General features: G+C 50.9%; 1 protein-coding gene across 5 annotated transcripts in view; it reads left to right on the top strand.

Moving 5' to 3' along the window:
* The window catches only part of BOC (BOC cell adhesion associated, oncogene regulated), a 243,546-nt gene that overhangs the window by 208,294 nt on the left and 15,003 nt on the right, over window positions 1-20,249 (top strand). For 3 of the 5 annotated variants that reach the window (XM_032630146.1, XM_032630145.1, XM_032630150.1), the window contains 6 exons: window positions 11,418-11,564; window positions 13,359-13,502; window positions 13,820-14,113; window positions 14,472-14,744; window positions 15,798-16,105; window positions 19,726-19,888. In XM_032630146.1, the coding sequence (XP_032486037.1) occupies window positions 11,418-11,564; window positions 13,359-13,502; window positions 13,820-14,113; window positions 14,472-14,744; window positions 15,798-16,105; window positions 19,726-19,888 (1,329 nt within the window). The remainder of the gene's footprint in view (window positions 1-11,417; window positions 11,565-13,358; window positions 13,503-13,819; window positions 14,114-14,471; window positions 14,745-15,797; window positions 16,106-19,725; window positions 19,889-20,249) is intronic. The other 2 variants (XM_032630148.1, XM_032630149.1) reach the window with 2 other exon arrangements.

The following is a 20,249-nucleotide window of genomic DNA, read 5'->3' as shown; positions in this document are numbered from 1 at the left end:
GAATAGGCCATTAAGGATTGCTGTCTCGACATTAAAAAAAAAAAAATTTCTAGCTTCCTTTATCCTTGTTTTTATTTATTTTTTAATTTTTTTATTATTTTTTTTTTTTTGTGGTACACGGGCCTCTCACTGTTGCGGCCTCTCCCGTTGCGGAGCACAGGCTCCGGACGCGCAGGCTCAGCGACCATGGCTCACGGGCCCAGCCGCTCCACGGCATGTGGGATCTTCCCAGACCGGGGCACGAACCGCTGTCCCCTGCATCGGCAGGCGGACTCTCAACCACTGCGCCACCAGGGAAGCCCTATCCTTGTTTTTAGTCAGGGTTCTCCAGAGAAGAAGAGCCAATCTCTCCCCCCGCCCTACATATATATATAAAATGCATGTATGTATATACACACACACACATATACACACATACATAATTATATAAACACATATAATTTTATGGAGAACATACATATGAATATATATACACACTTATATAATTATATATACACACATGTAATTTTATGGAGAACATATATATAATTATACACACACACACACATATGGGGAGAGAGAGAGAGAAAGACGAGTAGAGAAAGGAAAAAAGAAAGGGAGAGAAAGATTTATTTTAAAGAATTGGCTCACATGATTGTGGAGGCTGGTAAGTCCAAAATCCATAGGGCTAGCCGGCAGGCTGGAGATTCATGAGTCCCACTAGGGAACCAGCAAATGAACCGTTCTCCTGAGTTCAGTATCCGGGTGTTTTGGAGATTCGTGTCCTGCGAATTGGGGAGTGTTTAGAATTTCCAACAGCACAGTAAGACCTAGTCCCTCCTGTTGAGGATCTCTTAGTCTGATGGAGAAGGTGGACTGCATTTACATGTTAGCCATAAAGCAAGTCAGTCAGACCCATGAGTTGCCTAATAGAGATACAAACAGATTTTAATGGGAGCTCAGGTGAACAGTGATTCATTTCAGTTTCAGGGCATTGAGGAAGACTCAGGGTTGAGCCTTGAAGAATGTGTGCGGGACAACCTTTATCTCTAATTTTTTGAGTCCTCACATCCCTTTCTCAGACCTTCAAAAACGAAGTTCAGCTCTCTACATCGTGTACTTAGACCTAAGCCCAGTGCAGTTTCTTGGACGGTGCAGATAATTCCATAGTGAGTTCAGTCAGATCCTGAAATTAGGATGAGGTAGCAAGAGAGAGACGATCACCCAGTGGCTGTATTTCCCTAGGAGGGGAAAGGAGCCTGCAGCTGAAAGCTGGGTCTGAAGATGCCCTCCAGGCAGAGTGTATGAATCTGCCTTTGCTGGGAGAGGTAGAGACACAGCTCCACACGGTGGTATAGTTGGAAAAGGATAACTAACTTGAGCTTGAAATCCAGCTGCTTTACGCCGTAAGCATTGTGTATTTTACTTTGCCAGTTGGACAAGAAAATTATTGAAAGACAGTTTAAACCTAAAAGCTACTAAGCAACTTGAGTACCTAAATAGGAGATGACTAAGGAATACCTTACAGCTTTAGGCCAAAGTCATATTAACCCTTTCTATTTTCTACTGGATACAAGCAGAAATTCACACCTCACAAGAATTTCCCCTGGTGTTCTGGTGAAATCTTCAAATGGCTTTGGCAGTGCTAATCCCAGTAGGCCTGGCACAGGTGCCCAGACAAATGTGTGGAGTTAGCTCAGGGCATCATGGCAGCAACTGCCCCAAACAGCCAGGGTTCCAATTCTCTATTTAGCAACCGTCAATATTTACCAAAAGAGGGCTCAGTTCCATGGTGCATCTTCTCCCAAGGACGTGCTTAGAACTCTTAACCTACCCCACTCCTCTCCTCAGTCTGTTCTTTGCACACACACCCATATGCTTAAATAAAATCCTAGGTTCATTTTCTAAGCTAAGAGAAAAGGGAAGGACCACACAGGGTGTTAAGCAGGTACAACTATAGATTCAGTGAGCCAGAACAGACTCTAAGAAGCCTTTTGCACAGGAAGACAAGGGGAAGGATTGATTAGCTTGCTTGAAATCACTGGAACCTCTAAAGAACATGATGCAAGATGGTTCTTTTAAAAGGAAAAAGAATCAGGAGAGCAAATGAGTTCCTTGGCTCTCCTTTTTATGTGTGTGTAGAAGAGTTTAGGGATTTCTACCCTGATCTTGTTTTTTAGACTTGCAACTATTTTTGGAATCTGGTAATAGTCCCAGGAACTATAGAACAGTGAGTCTGTCCTGCAAATGGGACAAAATGTTCAAATCTAAATAAAGGACTGTCACTTAATACTGAGGGAAAAAACGGTAAGCAAAAGGAAAAAAAAAAAAAACTTGCTGAGGCAGAAACAGCATGTTTTTTTCTTTAGGGAAAATTGTGCTTCGTTTTTGGTGAATGCGTTCCTTTTCTACTTAAAAACATTGAAAAGGCGTCACAGAGTAAGACCCAGGCTGCAGCGTGACACTTAAGCCTCCCTCTCAGCCCTACCTCCCACTCCAGAGCCAGCAACCCTGCCATTTCCTCAGCTAGCCTTGCACTGGTTTTTGGAATGGCGCTCCGTCCACCTGTAACAACCTCCTTTCCATTCTCTTCCCCAGAGAGTTCCCACCTCCCTTTGGTTAATAGATAATTCCTTCTCAGTTTTCAAGATTCAAGTATCTTCTCCTCTAAGAATCTTTTCTTGACGCCCTCGATCCCCCAAGTCTGGAGTGGGGTCCCCTCTTCGCGGATCCCTACCATCCCGAGTTTACTTCTCTAGGCCTCTCCTGCCACCGTCTCTTTGCCCTTCACCTCTGTGACCACCACACTGCTGCACAGCAGTGGGCCTGGCACAGGCTAGGCCTTCGGTGAATGTCTAGGGAGAGGCAGACTCCAGATAAGATGTGTTTGAAGTCTAGAAGATCAGAAAGGGCATGCAGAAGGTGAACAAAGATTTCTTCACCAGACTATGACATAGTAAAAATATTGAGGAAGTAAACAAGAAAGGATGAAGCAACATCTTGGGATATAAACAGGCTGAAAATACAGATAGATTCAGGAAGGGTTTAGAAAAAGTAATGGACGTCAGAAGCGTGAAGCATTTTTAGAGGAAACTCTGGAACGTTTGAAGGGAGACGCCAGTGGAAGTGGCTGCACGTCCTACCAGATGCCTCACGGGACACTGTCAGAGAGGGTGGGCAGATGACATGGGTAGTCATTACTGCTTTTAGGACTACGTAGTTCCCAGGTGTGTGGAGGGGAAAGCGGGAACCACTGTGGGTCCCACGGCCTTCAGACCGTGCCCCCGCCTCTCCCACCTAGAATTCTGTTTGTAAAGGCCACGCTGAAGGGTTCACATCCATTGTTCCTCTGAATGCCTCCGTCTTCTCTCCTCTCTCTCTTCCTGTATAGGCCGCCAGCCTGCCAAAGGCCATGCCAGGAAGCAGCTCTGGCTCTGATGAGTCCAGACCACCGGGATTCACATTAATTTTTCCATTGCTAAGTTTCTAGTTTATATTTGGTTGATCAGAGAAATATGTGTGATGTGGGTTGCTGGCAAGTCAATCTTCTTTTTCCTTCTTCTCTCTTTCCCCAGTGTATGTTTTCAGACCATTTTATTCCTTCGTCTAGTCCAAAAGAAACTCCCCAGTTCTGCTAGCCAGCCCTACTTCACAGCAGCACTGGAGTCAAATAAATGGGATGGTCTACAGGCATCTTCTCTGTTCATCTGGCTGCCAGACTCAGTGGAGAAACGGCTCCCGTCCTTGATTTGTTTTCAACGATTAATAACATTTCTCATTCTCATATGTCTTTTAAAAAATATATATTTTTAATTGGGTCAAGCCAAGAAATTCCTGAAGCATTAGGCCAGTTTACTGCAAATCATTTAATGACATTGCAAACTAGGTTGTTTTTCTTTTCCTCCTTCTTCCTCTCGCACCCCTCCTTTTATGCCCTCTCTCCTGTCCTCCCCACCTCCAGTTTCGACTCTGATCTTCGGCTCTCCTCCCTCTGGGCCTTTCATCTCTTCCCCAACCTCAGCTTTCTCCCACTGCTCCAATCTAGGTGCACGCCCCACCTTAACTCAAAAGAAAAGAAAGAAACACAAGATTTAACAACTAATATGTTTGGCATCTGCCAAGGTTTTTCTCTCCCCCATAGAAACTGTTTTTATTTAAGTGGCATGCCTTGCTTTCATCAGAAAGTGTGTGTGAGAAATTTCATGTCACGTTTCCATGGCTGTCAGGAGACAGCTTTGGAGCCAAAATTATGCAATTGAACAGGCAGAAAAAAATCCTGAAGAGAGCAAATGTATTTGTCCACTCTTCCAGCCTGCAAAGGGACGGTTACTCACTCCACCAACCCCCTTTCTAAGTTGCTCTGGAGATCGAGGTAACCTAACTTAGGTTGGAATGCTGGTGAAGGTGGCAGGGACTACGCCTGGGGACACCACTCGTGCGAATTGTTGTACCCTGCCTTGTGTGTTGCTTTAACTGTCTTTTCTATTAGAGTAAAGCTCCTGTGGTTAGGAACTACGTCTTTATCTTCTTGGTATCTTCGCAGCTTCTGGCTGGCTGAGTGAGTGAATCAGTGGTGTCTGGAGGGACGGTATTGTACCAGATGCCGACTGCAGAATATGCAAATTTTGCCCAGCCTCGTGGGCTGCAGTTGGGTTTGACTTCAGTGGTCTGTGTGCCAGGGCTATGGACTAGTCATAGGTTTAGTCACTACCCAGAATGCGTGGCGTCTGAGAGGCCTGCCCATCCCACAGTAAACCCCGTCCACTCACCAGGATCCAGGCAGTCCCACCTCTAGCAGGAACACTGTCAGGACCCAGCCTCCACTCTGCTTCTGCAGTCCCTCACCATGGTTTTCCACTTGTAGCGCACTTCCTTTCAGAGGCTTGACCTTGGGGTCGTGCCAGGCCATGGCTCCTCAGGTGACTTGGAGATCAAGTCGGGCTGTGATTCTCTGCCCATCCGTGAAGCAGTTCAGGGCACTGGAGAGCCCCTGCATTGCAAGAGCCCACACAGGGAGGCAAGGCCTAGGACCCTTCACCTGCTCAGACAGCGCCTCCGAGTCCATCGGTAGAGCGGTGAGCCCCGGGCGCTTGGTTCTACTTCCTCTGTACCTTTGCTGCCTTTCAAAACATGCAGGGATGGGCCACAGGGTCAGCATGTCACTGGGGTACTCCATTAGGCAAGCTCTTTCTGCGTTTTGTAACACTGGCCGTAGACGCAGCAAGCCAGCACAGGGGCAAGTTGAGGCCTGGCGGCCGGGAGAGTTGGGGGTAGAATGATAGGTCAGCCTAGAAACTTGCCGATGGCCACGAGGCTGCTGAGCCACCCGGCAGTGTTGCCAAGTGAGCCCAATTCAGTCGCCGCACGATCTGGTGGATCCCATCCAAGCCTCGGCAGATGCGTGCAGGCTTGTCCTGTGCTCCCTGAGAACAGGCAGGAGGGTAGGAGGGGACTGACTAGGTACGAGAAATGCCTGGAGGCCTTGAAAGCCGGAATGTTTTTAATCGCTCCGCAGCGCTCAGGGAGTTGGGGATGTTGGTAAATCCAGGCAGCCTCCACCTGAAGGCACCGTCTTACCTGACTTCTTTCTTAAACAGAAGCGAACTTTAATTTTCAGCCTAAGGGAGGAACTCGGGGAGAAGACGATCAAATAAGGAAACTCCCTGAAAGTAAAAGTTAGGTTTATTGATTACACTGGGGGCGTTTTGCTATAGAAATTGGAGGAGGAGCCTCCAATCAAGATTTGACAATTTTGTGTTATGAGAATGAACAAACATACACTGAATATTGTCATTTAATTCATAGATCTACTGAGCCTTTTATTCATAAAGGAAGGATCCAGGCTAGAAGGTGGAGAGAAAGAAATTCAGAAGGAGCTCAAGGTGAAATTTGTCCGTTTGTAGTTTCGCATGTGATCCTGGTGATGGCAGCCACACCGGACATGCCTCTGAAAGTTTTTATTTTCCTTCTTTTATCCCCACAGCTAAGATGGTAGGAGCCTGATGTACCCTGTAAATGTGAAGAGGAAACTCAGAGCATATTGCATGATTTGTGTCTGAACAGATCCCTGTAATCTGTGTATCCAAGGCTCCTACGGAAGTGATATATGAGAAGATATATGTTCCGTTAAGAAATTGAGTGCTTAGAAGGCAAGGAACTGGGCAGGGTTCCATGTGGAGCCTGAGATGTTATGGGCTTTCTCAGAAAGCACGAAGTTCTGTGACAAATAAAGAAGGTCCATAAACCCAGAGATGGCCTCAAAGACGAGGGCTTCTGACCTGTTGAGAGCTGAGAAACAGGAGTGAGTCCATTGGCATTTGATTAGTGCCGACAAGTTAATAAAATAGTTGGAAGAATACACAAAGAGGGGATGCAGAAGAAGGGTCTGAGGGAAGGTAAGAGGATTAAAGCTGCAAAAACATTCCTCTAATGGATTTCTCAAACACACCAGCCAACAGGCAAGGGCAGGTGTCCTGTCAAACCATTTCCCCCAGGAAACCTGATCCATCGTTGTGCAGCGAGGCCTGAGGCCTGCTAACCCCATTTGTAACTGAAGGGCCTGCCCCTTATTCCCAGCGAGGCGCTCTGAGCAGCCCAGGGACTCGCCAGGAAACTGGCTTTGCAGACAAAGGGGCCTGAGAACAGACTGCTTTCCTTCATATGCAGCCAACTAGATCTCCCTGCATCTGCCTCTCATCTGGTGGCTGATTAGACTGTTATTGATCACAAAGCCTCTGCCCCTGCCTGGCCTCCTTCCTGCCCAGAACTGCTAGAAAAGGGGGTGCTCTGATTTTCAGATTGTCCATCACTTCATTACTCTGCCTTTGATCCCTTTTTAGTGAAACTCAACTTTTGCTCCAGCAGCCAAATTGGGAGCATTTGTCTAGTGAAGCAACAGCTAAAGCTTAAGCTTTGGGGGGACAGGGCCAAGGACCCAACTGCTGCTTATTTGTTTTGAAGCCAGGAGGCTCGCCTGCCAGTCGGCCCTTGTGGGGAGCTGGAAGCCCAGCTGGGGTGTCCTGGGTCCTGCCCGCATGGGCTGTCGTGCACATGTAGGCATCAGAACAGAGGGGGCCATGGCTGACCAGCGCCCCCGCTACTGCACACACAGCCTGCTGTCTCCAAGGCAGCAGTGGATTGTCCGAGCATGCAGAAGGCACCAAGAGGGGCTTAAGGGGGAGTGCATAGTGTTACCTAGTGTGGGGGCAGTGAGGTGTATACACGGACTCCATGCACGGATAAGACCTCAGTTACAATGGGGCAGAAGCCAAGGGCTAAGCTGGAGATGGCGTTCTGATCCCAGACTCCTTTCCGTTGCTCACATCTTTCTTGCAAAATGATCTGTTAGGCTTAAGTACATTCTTGCTTGAGGCAGATTTTCTTAGAATGAGGTAAAGGAGAAGGGTGAAACAAAACCTCAGAAACTCTTGGTGGAGTAGTTTCTAGATGTATTAGAGCGTGCATGAGAGCGCTGCTCAGCAACTGAGGAATTTTCCAGGTGCCCCTGAGCTCACGATCGCTCACAGCTCACTTTGTGGGGAGCCTCCTGACTTGGCAGGTAGGGCACACCCTGTGCTGAGGAGGGTTAAGACCTTTGCATTGCTGAAGTGCCTTGCTTGGGAAAGCAGATAGCAACATCCAGCTAGAACACACTGAGCCCAGGCAGTCCACCCTTCCTTCTCTCTGGGAGAAAACACATCCGCTCTCTTGGCTGAGAGGCTCAGCCAAGACTGGGCTACATATTTTGTGGGGCTCAGTGCAAAGTGAAAGTCTTCCAAGCGCAGGGCCCACCAAGCCGGCCTTGGGCACAGCCTTCCAAACTAGTCACTCGACAAGGACCAAGTGAGCATGGTGCATCCTGAAGACGGTGCAGTGGGGCTTGGGGCGGGGGCATGGAGTGCAAAATTAATAGGTTGCCCGCCAGGAATTTGCAACTTAGTTTGGGTTGGTTATCACCAACACAAAATTAAATAATGATTAGATAATTCTTTAAGAGCCTAGAAGGCCCTGCACCCACCCAAAGGAAGGAATCCATGAGAGAGCTCACCTTGACCCCCAGGACCCACTGGTTCAGCCTGGAAAGCAAAATGTGGCCATAGAGATGAATCAGGCATTCTGTCATTGTTTTTGCCACACTACTCAGTCAACAGCGTGTATTTCTTCTGGTGTATTTTTCATTTCAGTTATTCTTCAACTGATTAGTTCTTTATATATTTTCTAATTCTTAGTTTAAAACGTCTTGTAACTTCTTGCTCTGTGCATCCATTCTTTTCCCAAGTTCTTGGATCATCTTTACAATCATTACTCAGAACTTTTTTTCTGGTAGATGGCCTATCTCCACATCACTCAGTTGTTCTTCTGGGGTTTTATCTTGTTCCTTTATCTGGAACGTATTCCTCTGTCGTGTCATTTTGTCTAAACTTCTATTTGTATTTTTATGTATGTGGAAGGTTAGTTATGTTTCCCAGCCATGGAGAAGTGACCCTCAGTAGGGGATGTCCTGTGTATCCCAGCAGTACACTCCCCTCTCGTCACCTGGTGGCCAGGGACCGGCTGGTCCCAGGGTAGGTCCAGACCTGTGTTTTTGGACTCAGTTCCGCAGGCTATGTGACTGTTTTTCTTGCTTCTGGTGTCTGCCCCCCCGGTGGGTGAGGCTGGTCTAGAGGTTTGTGCAGGCTTCCTGGTGGGAGGTGCCAGTGCCTGCCCACTGATGGGTAGAATTGGGTCTTGGCCATCTGGTGGGCAGGGCTGTGTCAAGGAGCGTGTTTAGAGGTGGCTGTGTGCTCAGGAAGTCTTTAAGCAGCCTGTCTGTTGATGGGTGGGACTGTGTTCCTGCCCCGTTGGTTGTTTGGCAGAGGGGTGCCAGCACTGGAGCCTGCAGGCTGTTGGGTGGGGTCAGGTCTTGGTGCTAATGACCCAAGCAAGATGTCAGCCTTCAGATGAGTAATCCCGATACGTTCGCCGCCAGCTTTTATGTCCCAAGAAAGAGCCACAGCCACCCCCTGCCTCCCCAGGAGACCCTCCAAGACCAGCAGGTAGGTCTGGCCAAGGCTCCTATGAAGTCACTGCTTTTGCCCTGGGTCCCAGTGCACACAAGACCTCGTGTGTGTCCTCTAAGAGTGGATCTCTGTTTCCCCCAGTCGTGTGGAGCTCCTGCGACCAAGCCCCACTGACCTTTAAAGCCAAATGTTCTGGGGTCTCCGCCTCTCGATGCCAGACCCCCAAGCTGGGGAGCCTGACATGGGGCTCAGAACTCTCTCTTGTTCCCGTGGGAGAACTTCCGTGATATATTATTCTCTGGTTTGTGGGTTGCCCACCTCGGGGTATGGGATTTGATTATATCTCAAGTGTGCCCCTACTACCATCTTGTTGTGGTTCCTTCTTTGTCTCTTGGATGTAGAATATGTCTTTTTGGTAGGTTCCAGTCTTTTCTACTGATGGCTCTTCAGCAGTTAGTTGTGATTTTGGTGTGCTCGTGGGAGGAGGTGAGCTCAAGGTCTTCTACTCTGCCACCTTATCCCGACCAACAGCATGTATTTCTTATTCCACATTTATTACACCTATTTTATCTCTTTCCTGTGACCCTGGAAGTAATCACTCAAGAAACATCCTATTTTCAAAATATCCAAACTTAGATAAAGGTTGGCCACGCTTGGATAAAAGGTTCATGGAAAATTTGTTGTGCTAAAGCCCTTGAGCTCATACTATAGACCCAACTCAACTATGAAATTTGAGTTCACAGGCAACATGCATGGGCATCTCGTACCTGACTTGAGTGGCCCAGCTCCGAGACAGTCACTCATTGGTCATTCAGCATTCACTGAGCATCTACTTGCGCCAGGCACTGGTTAGGTTCAGAGGACACATACATGAAGAAGACTTGGTCCCTGCCCCTAAAAAGTTCACAGTTGAATATTGGAATCAAGGGGACAGTGATCCTTTCATAGAAATAAAAGGGCTTTCCTGCCCTGCTCTGGCTTGGCTTGACTAAGAACTTCTTGAAAGTTCCATTAAATGGGAAACCTCTTGACCTCACTGAGTGCCTTGATCACTGAGCTCTCCTCTGGTGACAGCAGTTTGTTTTTGGTAATTAGCTCATGTCTTCTGTGAGAAACCTGATTCCCACCGCTCCTTTTGCCTTGTCTGGGAACCAACCACACAGGCAGGTGGAGTCTTGCTGTGAACTGCAGTTACACTGCGAAACAGAATGTGGTGTGGTCGGCACTGAGATGGTGCCTCCAGGGCTTTCTGAGTACCTTTATGGAGAGAGAGTCTGGGTCAATATTTTCATCTCTCTTATCTTCTTCTCTATTAGTTTTATTTCCTCTCTTAAATTAAATTCAGCCACAATCCTGAAAACCAAATTTGGAATGCGGTTTTGTTGCACAAATGGCCCGTTTTGTTCAGCCACAGCAGTGATTTGGCTCAAAGAGAGTTTTGTTGTTTGGACCGTTGGATTGTTTAGGAAACATCCTGCTTTGGTTCCAGATGGATCTCCAGCCTCTCGAGTTTAAATCCCAGTCTTCCTGCCACTGAGCTAAGTCAGGAGAGACTGCAGCCTGGCGTCAGGACCCTCGGCTTGCCCGCATTCCACTGCCATTAAGCCACACTGGGGACATCCATCCCTCTTTGCCTTAGAAAATCCTTCAGGCATCCACAGGTCCCCATCCTTAGCCCTGAGAAAGAATTAGCCATGACGTGACATGTAGTCGGCTCTCTGAATCTGCAGGTGGAAAATCCGAGGATACGGCAGGCCGACTGTCATTGTTGTCCGGCGCCATTTTATATAAGGGACTTGAGCAACCACCAATTTTAGTAGGGCGCCTGGAACCAATCCCCGAGGATACTGGGGGGGACTGCGTAGCTCTTGGGTAGCAGGAATCAGCCTTCTGGTTGTAACCACGGTTAGCAATTGAGCAGAATCTCGGGCCTTTCACTTTTCACTGTGGATGTCTGAGGAGAAGGCGATTCTTGATTGAACTGGAAAACAGACAAAAGCATTCTTTATCGTTCCTTTCAGTCTCCATGAGCTGTGCCGGGACACCTGTGCCCTGACTATGACCCATTTCCAGCCAGGCTCAGTGGGGCCGATGGGCATAGCCAACTTGCCCCCCGTGTCAGTGTAACAAAAGAGGCTGGTCTGCGTCACAGGCACCACTTCGTGGACTTCTCTACACCCCGCCCCCTCAGCTTATATACACCCAGCTGAGCTCCCCATGCAGTGAGGCGGGCCACACATTCCCTCCTGTAAACTCCTCTAGACACCAAAATGTTGGAGGAAAGACTCGGAGCACCCCCAGAGCACCCCCAGTGTGTGAGCTTCTTGCAGCTGTTGATTGTGACTAAAGACACTGAGGCACGAGCCCACCCTGAAATGTCGCACTGTCTGCCTCTCTCCTCCATCGAGGCCCAACCGGCTCCTTCCCTTCTCTCCACAGATCTCCAGGACTTCAAGTTAGACGTGCAGCACGTGATTGAAGTGGATGAGGGGAACACGGCGGTCATCGCCTGTCACCTTCCTGAGAGCCACCCAAAAGCCCAGGTCCGATACAGCGTCAAACACGAGTGGCTGGAGGCCTCCAGAGGTGAGCGAACAAGTAGGAGCCCAGCGGCCGGGGCCAGGAGGGAAGCTGGCCGTCTCTGCAGCGCTTCCCAAACCCCCCTCCCCACGCGCCGGCAGCCCCTCCCCATGCTCGTCAGCTGTCTTCTGCCCTGACATTTAGCCCTGCGGGATCCTGAAGGGATTGGCCTCCGTTGTGGAGGTCCCCTGAGCCTGTCGCGAGGAATCTCTTCATCCTTTGAGGCCCTGGCAGATGCTCTGAGCTGCTGCCATTGGATGAGGGCTGAGACTCTCCCCGTGCAAGCTCCCCCCGACACCAGGCACACACAGGAGGGCCGCCTGACATACCAGACATTCCTGGAGCTGTGGGGTTCCCTGCTGGGAGACGGGGCTCTTCCCCCGCACAGCAGAGCCGGTAACGCAACCGTCTCAACAGTCACAGCTTCCTGCTAAGTGGACGTGACAGCTGGTCCAGCGGCGACCAAGCTTTCGCCCACAGAGTGCCAGCAGGGAGAGAAGCTCTCTCTCAAGGCCAAGTCAGCTTCTTTCCACAACTGACCTGCACCCAAGGCCAAGTAGACCCTATGGCTGGACCCGACACTTCAAAATGTGTACCTTTTTAAATGTCCTAGAGATTTTAAAATATCTTTGTTAACTTTCTGGTTATGAAAGGGGAGTATATGTTTACTGTAGAAAATACAAAAAACTTTTTTTTTTAAGGGTAAAAAGCCTAATCCTGCCACTCAGAAATAACCGGAGACTGAGGAGAGTATGAATGTCTATTGTCCCTAGCAGAGGCCTGGCAGTAGCCCCTAGAGAAGGCCTGCCCATCCCACAAGTCAAGGGCTTTTTCCTTTCCATTTGGCGTTTGCCTAAGCAGCTCACACCGGGGGCGGCCCAGTGACAGGCAGGTACCAGACTCAATGATTCTAGACTGCAGGGACATCCAGATTGCCAAGGGCAGGCCACCAGGAAGCTCAGAGCTGATGACCAGTGCTTTGCCTGCCAGGAAGCTAAACACCAACCCAGTCACCAAGTGTACTGTGAGTCGCTGTGAATCTGTCTCCTGTGGAAAGAAGCTGAACTCAGCCCTGGGACCCCACCCCCATGGCACCCCTGGTCCAGAAGCAGACAGAGCCTAGCAGGCCAGCGATGCAGGGGGAAGGGCTTCAGTGGTATTCATGGAGAGGGTGGGGCTTGGGGCTTAGCATATCCCTCCCTGGCTGCAGAAATTCAGCAGTGAGATGGCTCAGAGCTGTGACCATGACAGAGACTGATGGGAAATTCTAAAGTCAATTCCCTCCTTCCTGGTGGCTTGCAGGAATGATCAGCTCGTCTCCCATGTGTGCAGCACGGGCCTCTCAGTCCTTACAAATGGCTCTGAGGCAGCACACATCATGCTGTTTTACAAATGAGGAAACAGGATCTGAGAGGTTAATTAACTTGCCCAGGATCACACAGTTAGTATGCGGCAGATCCAGAGCTGGAGTCCAGGTCTGGCAGATCCCAAATCCTGCCTCCTTGCCATGGCACCCAAGCTCCCTTAAAAGTTATAAAATGCTCTTCCACAGACCCATGTATGAACTTGGGATGGTGGTGGGGTGTCAGCCAGCCAGTTTGTTGGCTGGTTGGTTAGTGTCACTCCCGACACTTCCGCCCCACTAGGTGTGAGGTTTTATGGGGAGAATAGCATTTTCAGTTTGGGCTTGTTGGAATTCAGGTATACAACTTCTGACTTGGGCCCTACCTGCCCCGATCCTTTGCGGGAGCTGCTGAGTACAGTATTCCGGGCCCAAATTCACCCCTGTCCTCTCTTCAGATAACTACCTGATCATGCCGTCGGGGAACCTCCAGATTGTGAACGCCAGCCAGGAGGACGAGGGGATGTACAAGTGCGCTGCCTACAACCCAGTGACCCAGGAAGTGAAAACCTCGGGCACCAGTGACAGGCTGCGCGTGCGCCGTAAGGGGAGGATCTCATTGACGGAGGGGGGCTGGGGCCGGAGGGGCATCCGGCATGTGTTGTGTTGATGCTACTGCTGCACTGCTGTCTCACTTCTTCCTCGTGACAGCTCTCTGCAGGAGGACCTTGGGGAGCCCAAGGGAATTAGTATCTTGCCCCACTTGACATAGGTCATAAGCCCCTGAAGAGCTGTTTGATTCCAAATCCACAGTCTCCAGGCTGCCGCCTGGGGCTGGGTCACCTGAGGCAGGGCGGAGGGGATCCTCTGCGCCCAGTCCTGGTCCTACACGCTGTCCTTCCTCTCCTTGCCCCTCCAGGCTCCACTGCTGAGGCTGCCCACATCATCTACCCGCCAGAGGCCCAGACCATCGTTGTCACCAAAGGCCAGAGTCTCATCCTGGAGTGTGTGGCCGGTGGGATCCCACCCCCAAGGGTCACCTGGGCCAAGGATGGGTCCAGTGTCGCCAGCTACAACAAGACACGTTTCCTGCTGAGCAACCTCCTCATCGACACCACCAGTGACGAGGACTCCGGGACCTACCGCTGCATGGCTGACAACGGGGTTGGGGATCCCGGGGCTGCGGTCATCCTCTACAACGTCCAGGTGTTCGGTGAGTGTCTTCTGTAGTCCTTCTTTTCCTGGGCCTTCTCTTATCTGCACGGCCTCTCTAGAAGCTCATAAGCTGAGGCTCAGACAGGGTCACGTGCCTTGTGAGAGGTCACGTGCCAAGTGAGTGATGGAGGAGAACGGAGAGAGCAGGAGGCCTTGGATCCCAGGGGCCAGGGTGTAGGGGCCCGGTAGCCCTTCCCTGTCACGACTCTGATGAAGGAGACATGGGACCTTTTCTCTCCTCTACCAACGTCATGGGGAAGGAGGGAGCCTTGCCCAACAGCAGTCCCCTCCCCAGCCTGTCTGGGCCTGGATGGAAGGGCTCAGCCTTTCTTACCTCTGCTCTGGTTTCCTGGCAGAACCCCCCGAGGTCACCATGGAGCTGTCCCAGCTGGTCATCCCTTGGGGCCAGAGCGCCAAGCTCACCTGTGAGGTGCGAGGGAACCCCCCACCCTCCGTGCTGTGGCTAAGGAACGCCGTGCCCCTCACCTCCAGCCAGCGCCTCCGACTGTCCCGTAGGGCCCTGCGGGTGGTCAGTGTAGGGCCCGAGGATGAAGGCGTCTACCAGTGCATGGCCGAGAATGAAGTCGGGAGCGCCCACGCTGTGGTCCAGCTGAGGACCGCCAGGCCGGGTGAGTGCAGCCCAAGGGTCTGAGATTCCAGCTGAACATTTATAGAACCCTTTTCTCAAATGGAATCCAGCTAAACCCCCAGTATATAAAATAAATAAATGTGGCTTTTAGTTGTAAGTTTAAATTTACATTGACTTCCTAATAAGTCAGAAGTGCAGATGACCCATTTAAATACTGTATTTAGAAAAAAACAAAAACCTTTTAAATTAGTTTGCAGAACCTGTGGCTTCCGAGAGTTCCGTAGAACCCAGCTGGACAGCCACTGGTCTAGCACAAAGGAAAGCACCTCTGTCTTTGTTAGTTTGATTCCTTTCAGTTGACATCTACGTGGATTGAGCAGTTGCTATTTGCTCAGCACTGGGCTAGGCAATGAGGGGGATGCAGAGACCCTACCTTTCCTAGGGAGGAAATAAAACTTACCGAAGAATCAACTGGAGAAAAATACAGCAAGGAGTAATGCTGACTCATCTTTATCAGGAGCCAACCTCCTGCGCAGGAGGTCAGGTAGCAGAAACTAGTGTTGGCGGAGTCTGTGGACGCTTCCTGAAGGAGGAGCGACCCCTCCTGCCTCTGAGAGTCTCAGACGTATTTACATTCACAGTTCACACCTCCAGGTCCCCACAGTGGAGCAGGGAGAGGCCCACACTGTCCCATGGTGTGGATCCCACAGTGAAGGGGACACATCCCCACACCCACACAGAACGTGAGAAAAAGGACGCAGGCTCCTGCACCTCAGGAGCAAATTGAGGTGGTTTGCTCAGACGCACCTGGTGCAGACACAGGAAAACAAGCCGGCGGCGGGAAGCCCGGGCAGGGGCGCCTGGCTGCCTTTCCCTCCTGGCCAGGCTGGGGCACAGCCCTCTACCCCCATGGAGCCCGGCTGTGTGTCCAGTGGGCTGATGGTCACTTCACGTCCTGAGCCAGGGGCTCTTCCTGCCCTGGCAGCCCTTCCCTCTGACTTCTCCCTGTTTTCTCCATGGAGACAACAGCTCAGCAGGTGGCCAGGGGACTAAGGGCTCTTCCTTACCTTCTCCTTCCGGCTCTGTCCTCCAGGCACCACCCTGAGGCCATGGCGGGATGCTAAGCTGGCCACTGCCACACCTCCTGTGCCCCCGCCCGGACCCGGAAGCCCTGCCCGGATGCCGAAGGGCCACCCAGGGGCTCTGAGGCCGCCGGCGTTGGCGCAGCCAGCGCCCTTGCCGTGCCTGGGAGAGCAGGGGCAGGTGGCCCCCGCCGAGGCACCTGTCATCCTCAGCTCGCCCCGCACCTCCAAGACTGACTCGTACGAGCTGGTGTGGCGGCCTCGGCACGAGGGCAGCGGCTGGGCACCGATCCTCTACTATGTGGTGAAACACCGCAAGGTATGGTGTCTGGCATTACGCCTACCTCTCGCTGAGGCTGGGCAGGGGCCTCCACCCGCTGGCCATCTCCCCTTGAGCTCCTGAAGCCTGGATGAGTCGTATCTGCTGATGATCGTGACCACCTGATCCCTCCGGCGTGCTTTCCCACCACCTCCCGGGAAGCTGGTTGTGAGATGGGCATCTGGGGCCCTAAGAGGCCCGGAAGAAGCCGTGGGTGTGCTTCCAGGTCTGAGCCTCGCACACCAGCTTCTAGTCCCGAGGAGAGTCCGTAGGCTCCCTAATGACCACCCCAGTCCTCCCCTCTGCCCTTGGTTGTTGATGTTTTGTTTTGTTTTGAATCTAAGTAAGATCTGCTGGTGCTTACCTGCAGGAACCCGGGCGTGGCAAGCTAGCTTTAGAGCCAGGAAAACAAATATCTGTGAGCAAGTGTTTTCTCTGAGGGCTACAAAATACCACCTCAGTTCTCAGGATTCCTCCTGGCTCAGCTTTGACAAGCAGGCCTTTGAGCTAAAAGCACATCGTGTTGTTCAGACCTCAGCTATTTCTCCTTGGCAGAAGGAGGTCTGTCCAGGTGGATGTGTTGGGAGCTCTCAGGGAGGGATCCGGGGACAGAGCTGGGCCGGCCCACCTTCTTGGACACTCTGCCCTCCGAGACAGGACGCAGCCCCTGGACTGCCACCCCACCCCACCCCATCCCCGCAACTCCTGTTCAAGGCTGCACTCTCACCTGCTGTGACCCCTCAGGGGAGAAGGACATGAAATTCCCCTTAAGAAAATATCCTTGAAAACATTTGTTTATCCCAGGTGCATGCTGTTTTTTTCCTACGGCCATTAGACAGTAGAAAATTATTTTTCTTAATGGATTTTTAAAATCTTATTTGATAAGTAATAATGTATCATAAATGGCAGGTTTTATTATGCATCTCTTTAGTTGTTGCTAACAAAAGTACCATGTGCACTTGGTAGAAAATATGGAAAATATAGGAATGCGGAACGAAAAGCATTTATCATCTTGCCTCCCTCTCCAAAAAGAAACAAAACCAGCGAAACTCAGTGAAAGGTGCCACCTGTGCAGAAGCTCTGCCCCTGCTCCGGACCCCAACAGCCCCGTCGTTCTGGTCTTCCTCTTAACACGCTCTCCGAGGAGACCTCCGGCCAGGACAGGTCCACAGAGGCACCTAAGGCAAAGCCATCCCCTACGTGGGGGTCGAGAGGGGGCAGTTTCTAATTAACCCTCGGCCTGCTGGCCTCTTCATAGGCAGCCAGCAAAGGGGATGGATGATTTTTTAACAAAAAGCAGTGTTGTTCAACCCAGGTTATGGGGCAGGGCTGGTCCAAATCCTCACTTCCCCGTGTAACTGGACACCTCCATCTGCAGAGTTGGAGACAAAGATCAGGGCGGGCCAAATGCTCGTGGTCCCCAGGAGGCAGGAACCAGCATGAAAGCAAGAATAATATTCTTCTGGCCAATAGGTGGCCATGAAACGGCCTCACCAAGAGGCAGGCTGGCAAAGGCCACATGAGGTGATCCGGAAACACCAGGCTGAGGCCGCATTCACCCTCTCAGTATGCGTGACAGTGACTAATTACCGTTCCATTTCTTATTTTCATTTCTGAGCCCAGTGGAAGTGAGGCCAGCGCTAGGAGGCAGAGGGAGAAAAGGGGCACAGGGGAAGTGAGAGGATGGTGCCCCGCTGGGTCTGGCTTCTGTTCGCCTCTGGCCCGTGGGGCACTTGGAGCTGTTAGGTGGATATTGCCAAGACACAATTATGTCTTGAAAGCAGTTTCGTTCTTGAGGGAGTAACGTGTCTTCAAGATCATCACACAAGAAAGCAAAAATCAGCATTTGGGTTGTGTTTTGTCAGCCCCTCCCCTCTTGCTGGAGACTGGGAGTCAATTCAACTCATTTTCACTTTTTCACATGCATGAAGCCAGCTTTCATTTCCTGGTGCATCTGCAGACCCTGGGCTACTGTGTTTGGGTTTCCAGCACCACTGGGGATTCTCAGTTTGTAAAAACTTCTCCCTTTGGAACAAGTCCTGGAAGCCTGACATGAATGAGCCCAGACCATCCCTGTCCCTTGAATAGTAGGTTTTGTTCTAATTTGGAATATTCTGCTTGGGGATAAGAGCTTTTCCTACCAGCTGTTTAATTCCTTCAGCAAACCACAGCTTCAGGCCCCAGCAGGCTCGCGGAGATGTGCACAGTTAGCAGTGAAGTCTGTGTCCTGAAAGGTGGGTGGGTGAGATGAAGCAGCCTCTCAGCAACGCCTGTCCGGAAGCCTGGAACTCCTTTTTTTTTTTTTTTCTTTAAGGAGCCAGGAATTTGAAGCCATTAAAGATTAATCTCTAATGGTTACAGTTCATCCACGGTTTTTAAGTTCTAAGCAAGGCCTGAGGGCAGGAGCAGAAAAAGGAGGATTGAAATCCTCACCGAGCAGAGGAAGAGGGGGCACGGCGTGTACTTGTTGGGAACCTACTGTGTGCCACCTTCAGCGTTCGACACGTCACATAAATCATCGGATTTAAACTTCAGAGTAACCTGAGAGGTTTTATTTGCTTCATTTTAGAAAAGAAAAGCTTAGGGATCCAAAAGATGAGGGAACTCGCTCAGGGTTACACAGCTGGTAACCTGTGTGTGGTAAGAGACACAATCCAGATTTGAACCCAGGATTTGCTGGCTCCCAGACTTCCTTTCTAGGGTAGGTTACGATTATGAGTTTGATCTCTGGAGTCAAGTCAGGGTTTCTGCGCTCACTGGCAATGTGGTCTTAGACAAATCACTCATCTTCTCTAAACCTTAGTCTCCGCATTTGTGAGGTGGGAACAATATTAACACCCATCTCTTGGGCTGTTGTCGTGGAGGCGTGTCATGGTGCATACGACGTGCCTAGTCAGCACATAGTAAGCTCTCAAAAAATGTGGCCGTTTCTATGATGCTGCTGCTTTTTGTGTGTGTGTGTGTGGGGTACGCAGGCTTCTCACTGTTGTGGCCTCTCCCGTTGCGGAGCACAGGCTCCGGACACGCAGGCTCAGCGGCCATGGCTCACGGGCCCAGCCGCTCTGCAGCATGTGGGATCTTCCCGGACCGGGGCACGAACCCGTGTCCCCTGCATCGGCAGGCGGACTCTCAACCACTGCGCCACCAGGGAAGCCCTATGATGCTGCTGCTTTTATCATTCTCATCATCATCTCATTAGAATATAAACTAAAGGTACTGTGTTTGTTTGGTTTAAATAGATCGAGGAGAAAGAAAGTTAAATAGGGAGGTTTTTACACTTGATCTTAGGCAAGCGATAGGGAGGTTTTTACAAAGAGAGAGAAGGTCTTTGGAGAAACTCTCAGCAATGTCATCTGGGCCTTTTGACCCTCCCCACAGAGTTTTGATGAGATCATTAGATGAGGGGTCAGGGAGCCTGACTTTATTGTCCCAACGAGGATGGATGTCCCAGAGCCAGCAGGAACGGTCTGCCTTCTGTAGGGCCACCTCTCCCCTAACCTGGCCCATTTTCCCTCCCTTTCTTCTGTCCTCTTGGGCTCAGTTCTGCTTTCCTTGCAACCTACAGCCCACCTGTAGCTCCAGGCCAAGATGCCGGTCCTTATACCAGCCACCTTCTCCAGCAGGTCACAAACTCCTCTGACGACTGGACCATCTCTGGCATTCCAGCCAGCCAGCACCGCCTGACCCTCACCAGACTCGACCCTGGGAGCTTATATGAAGTAGAGATGGCAGCCTACAACTGTGCAGGGGAAGGCCAGACGGCCATGGTCACCTTCCGAACTGGTAAGGGTCCAATGTTGCCCCCAGCTTGGGGCTTCCATGGGCCTGAGTGGTCCTACCAGGCCAGGTGGGCGTCCTGCTCACCTTGCCCCAGCTTTTCACCTTGAACTTCATCTTCCTTTCAGCTCCTGCCTCCCTCTGGTCTGCATGCCTAGGCTGAGGTCCCACCTCGTATCAGGACAGGCACCAGCTGGCCTCTGGCATCCCTTTGCCCCTTTCACACTCGGGGGCCACGTGCAATCTCATGACTGTCGGGCAGAGCTGGAACTCAGACCACACTTCCAGTGTCCTCTATTATTTCCATGGTCTTGTCAGACCCCCTGGCAGAGCTTCAGGCGGAAAGGACTGTGTGGAAGGAGAGACC

This window comes from Phocoena sinus, chromosome 4, assembly GCF_008692025.1.
Source record: "Phocoena sinus isolate mPhoSin1 chromosome 4, mPhoSin1.pri, whole genome shotgun sequence".
Taxonomy (NCBI): Eukaryota; Metazoa; Chordata; class Mammalia; order Artiodactyla; family Phocoenidae; genus Phocoena; species Phocoena sinus.
Note: the sequence above shows the minus strand (reverse complement) of the source record. Positions and strands in the feature narration are given on the sequence as shown.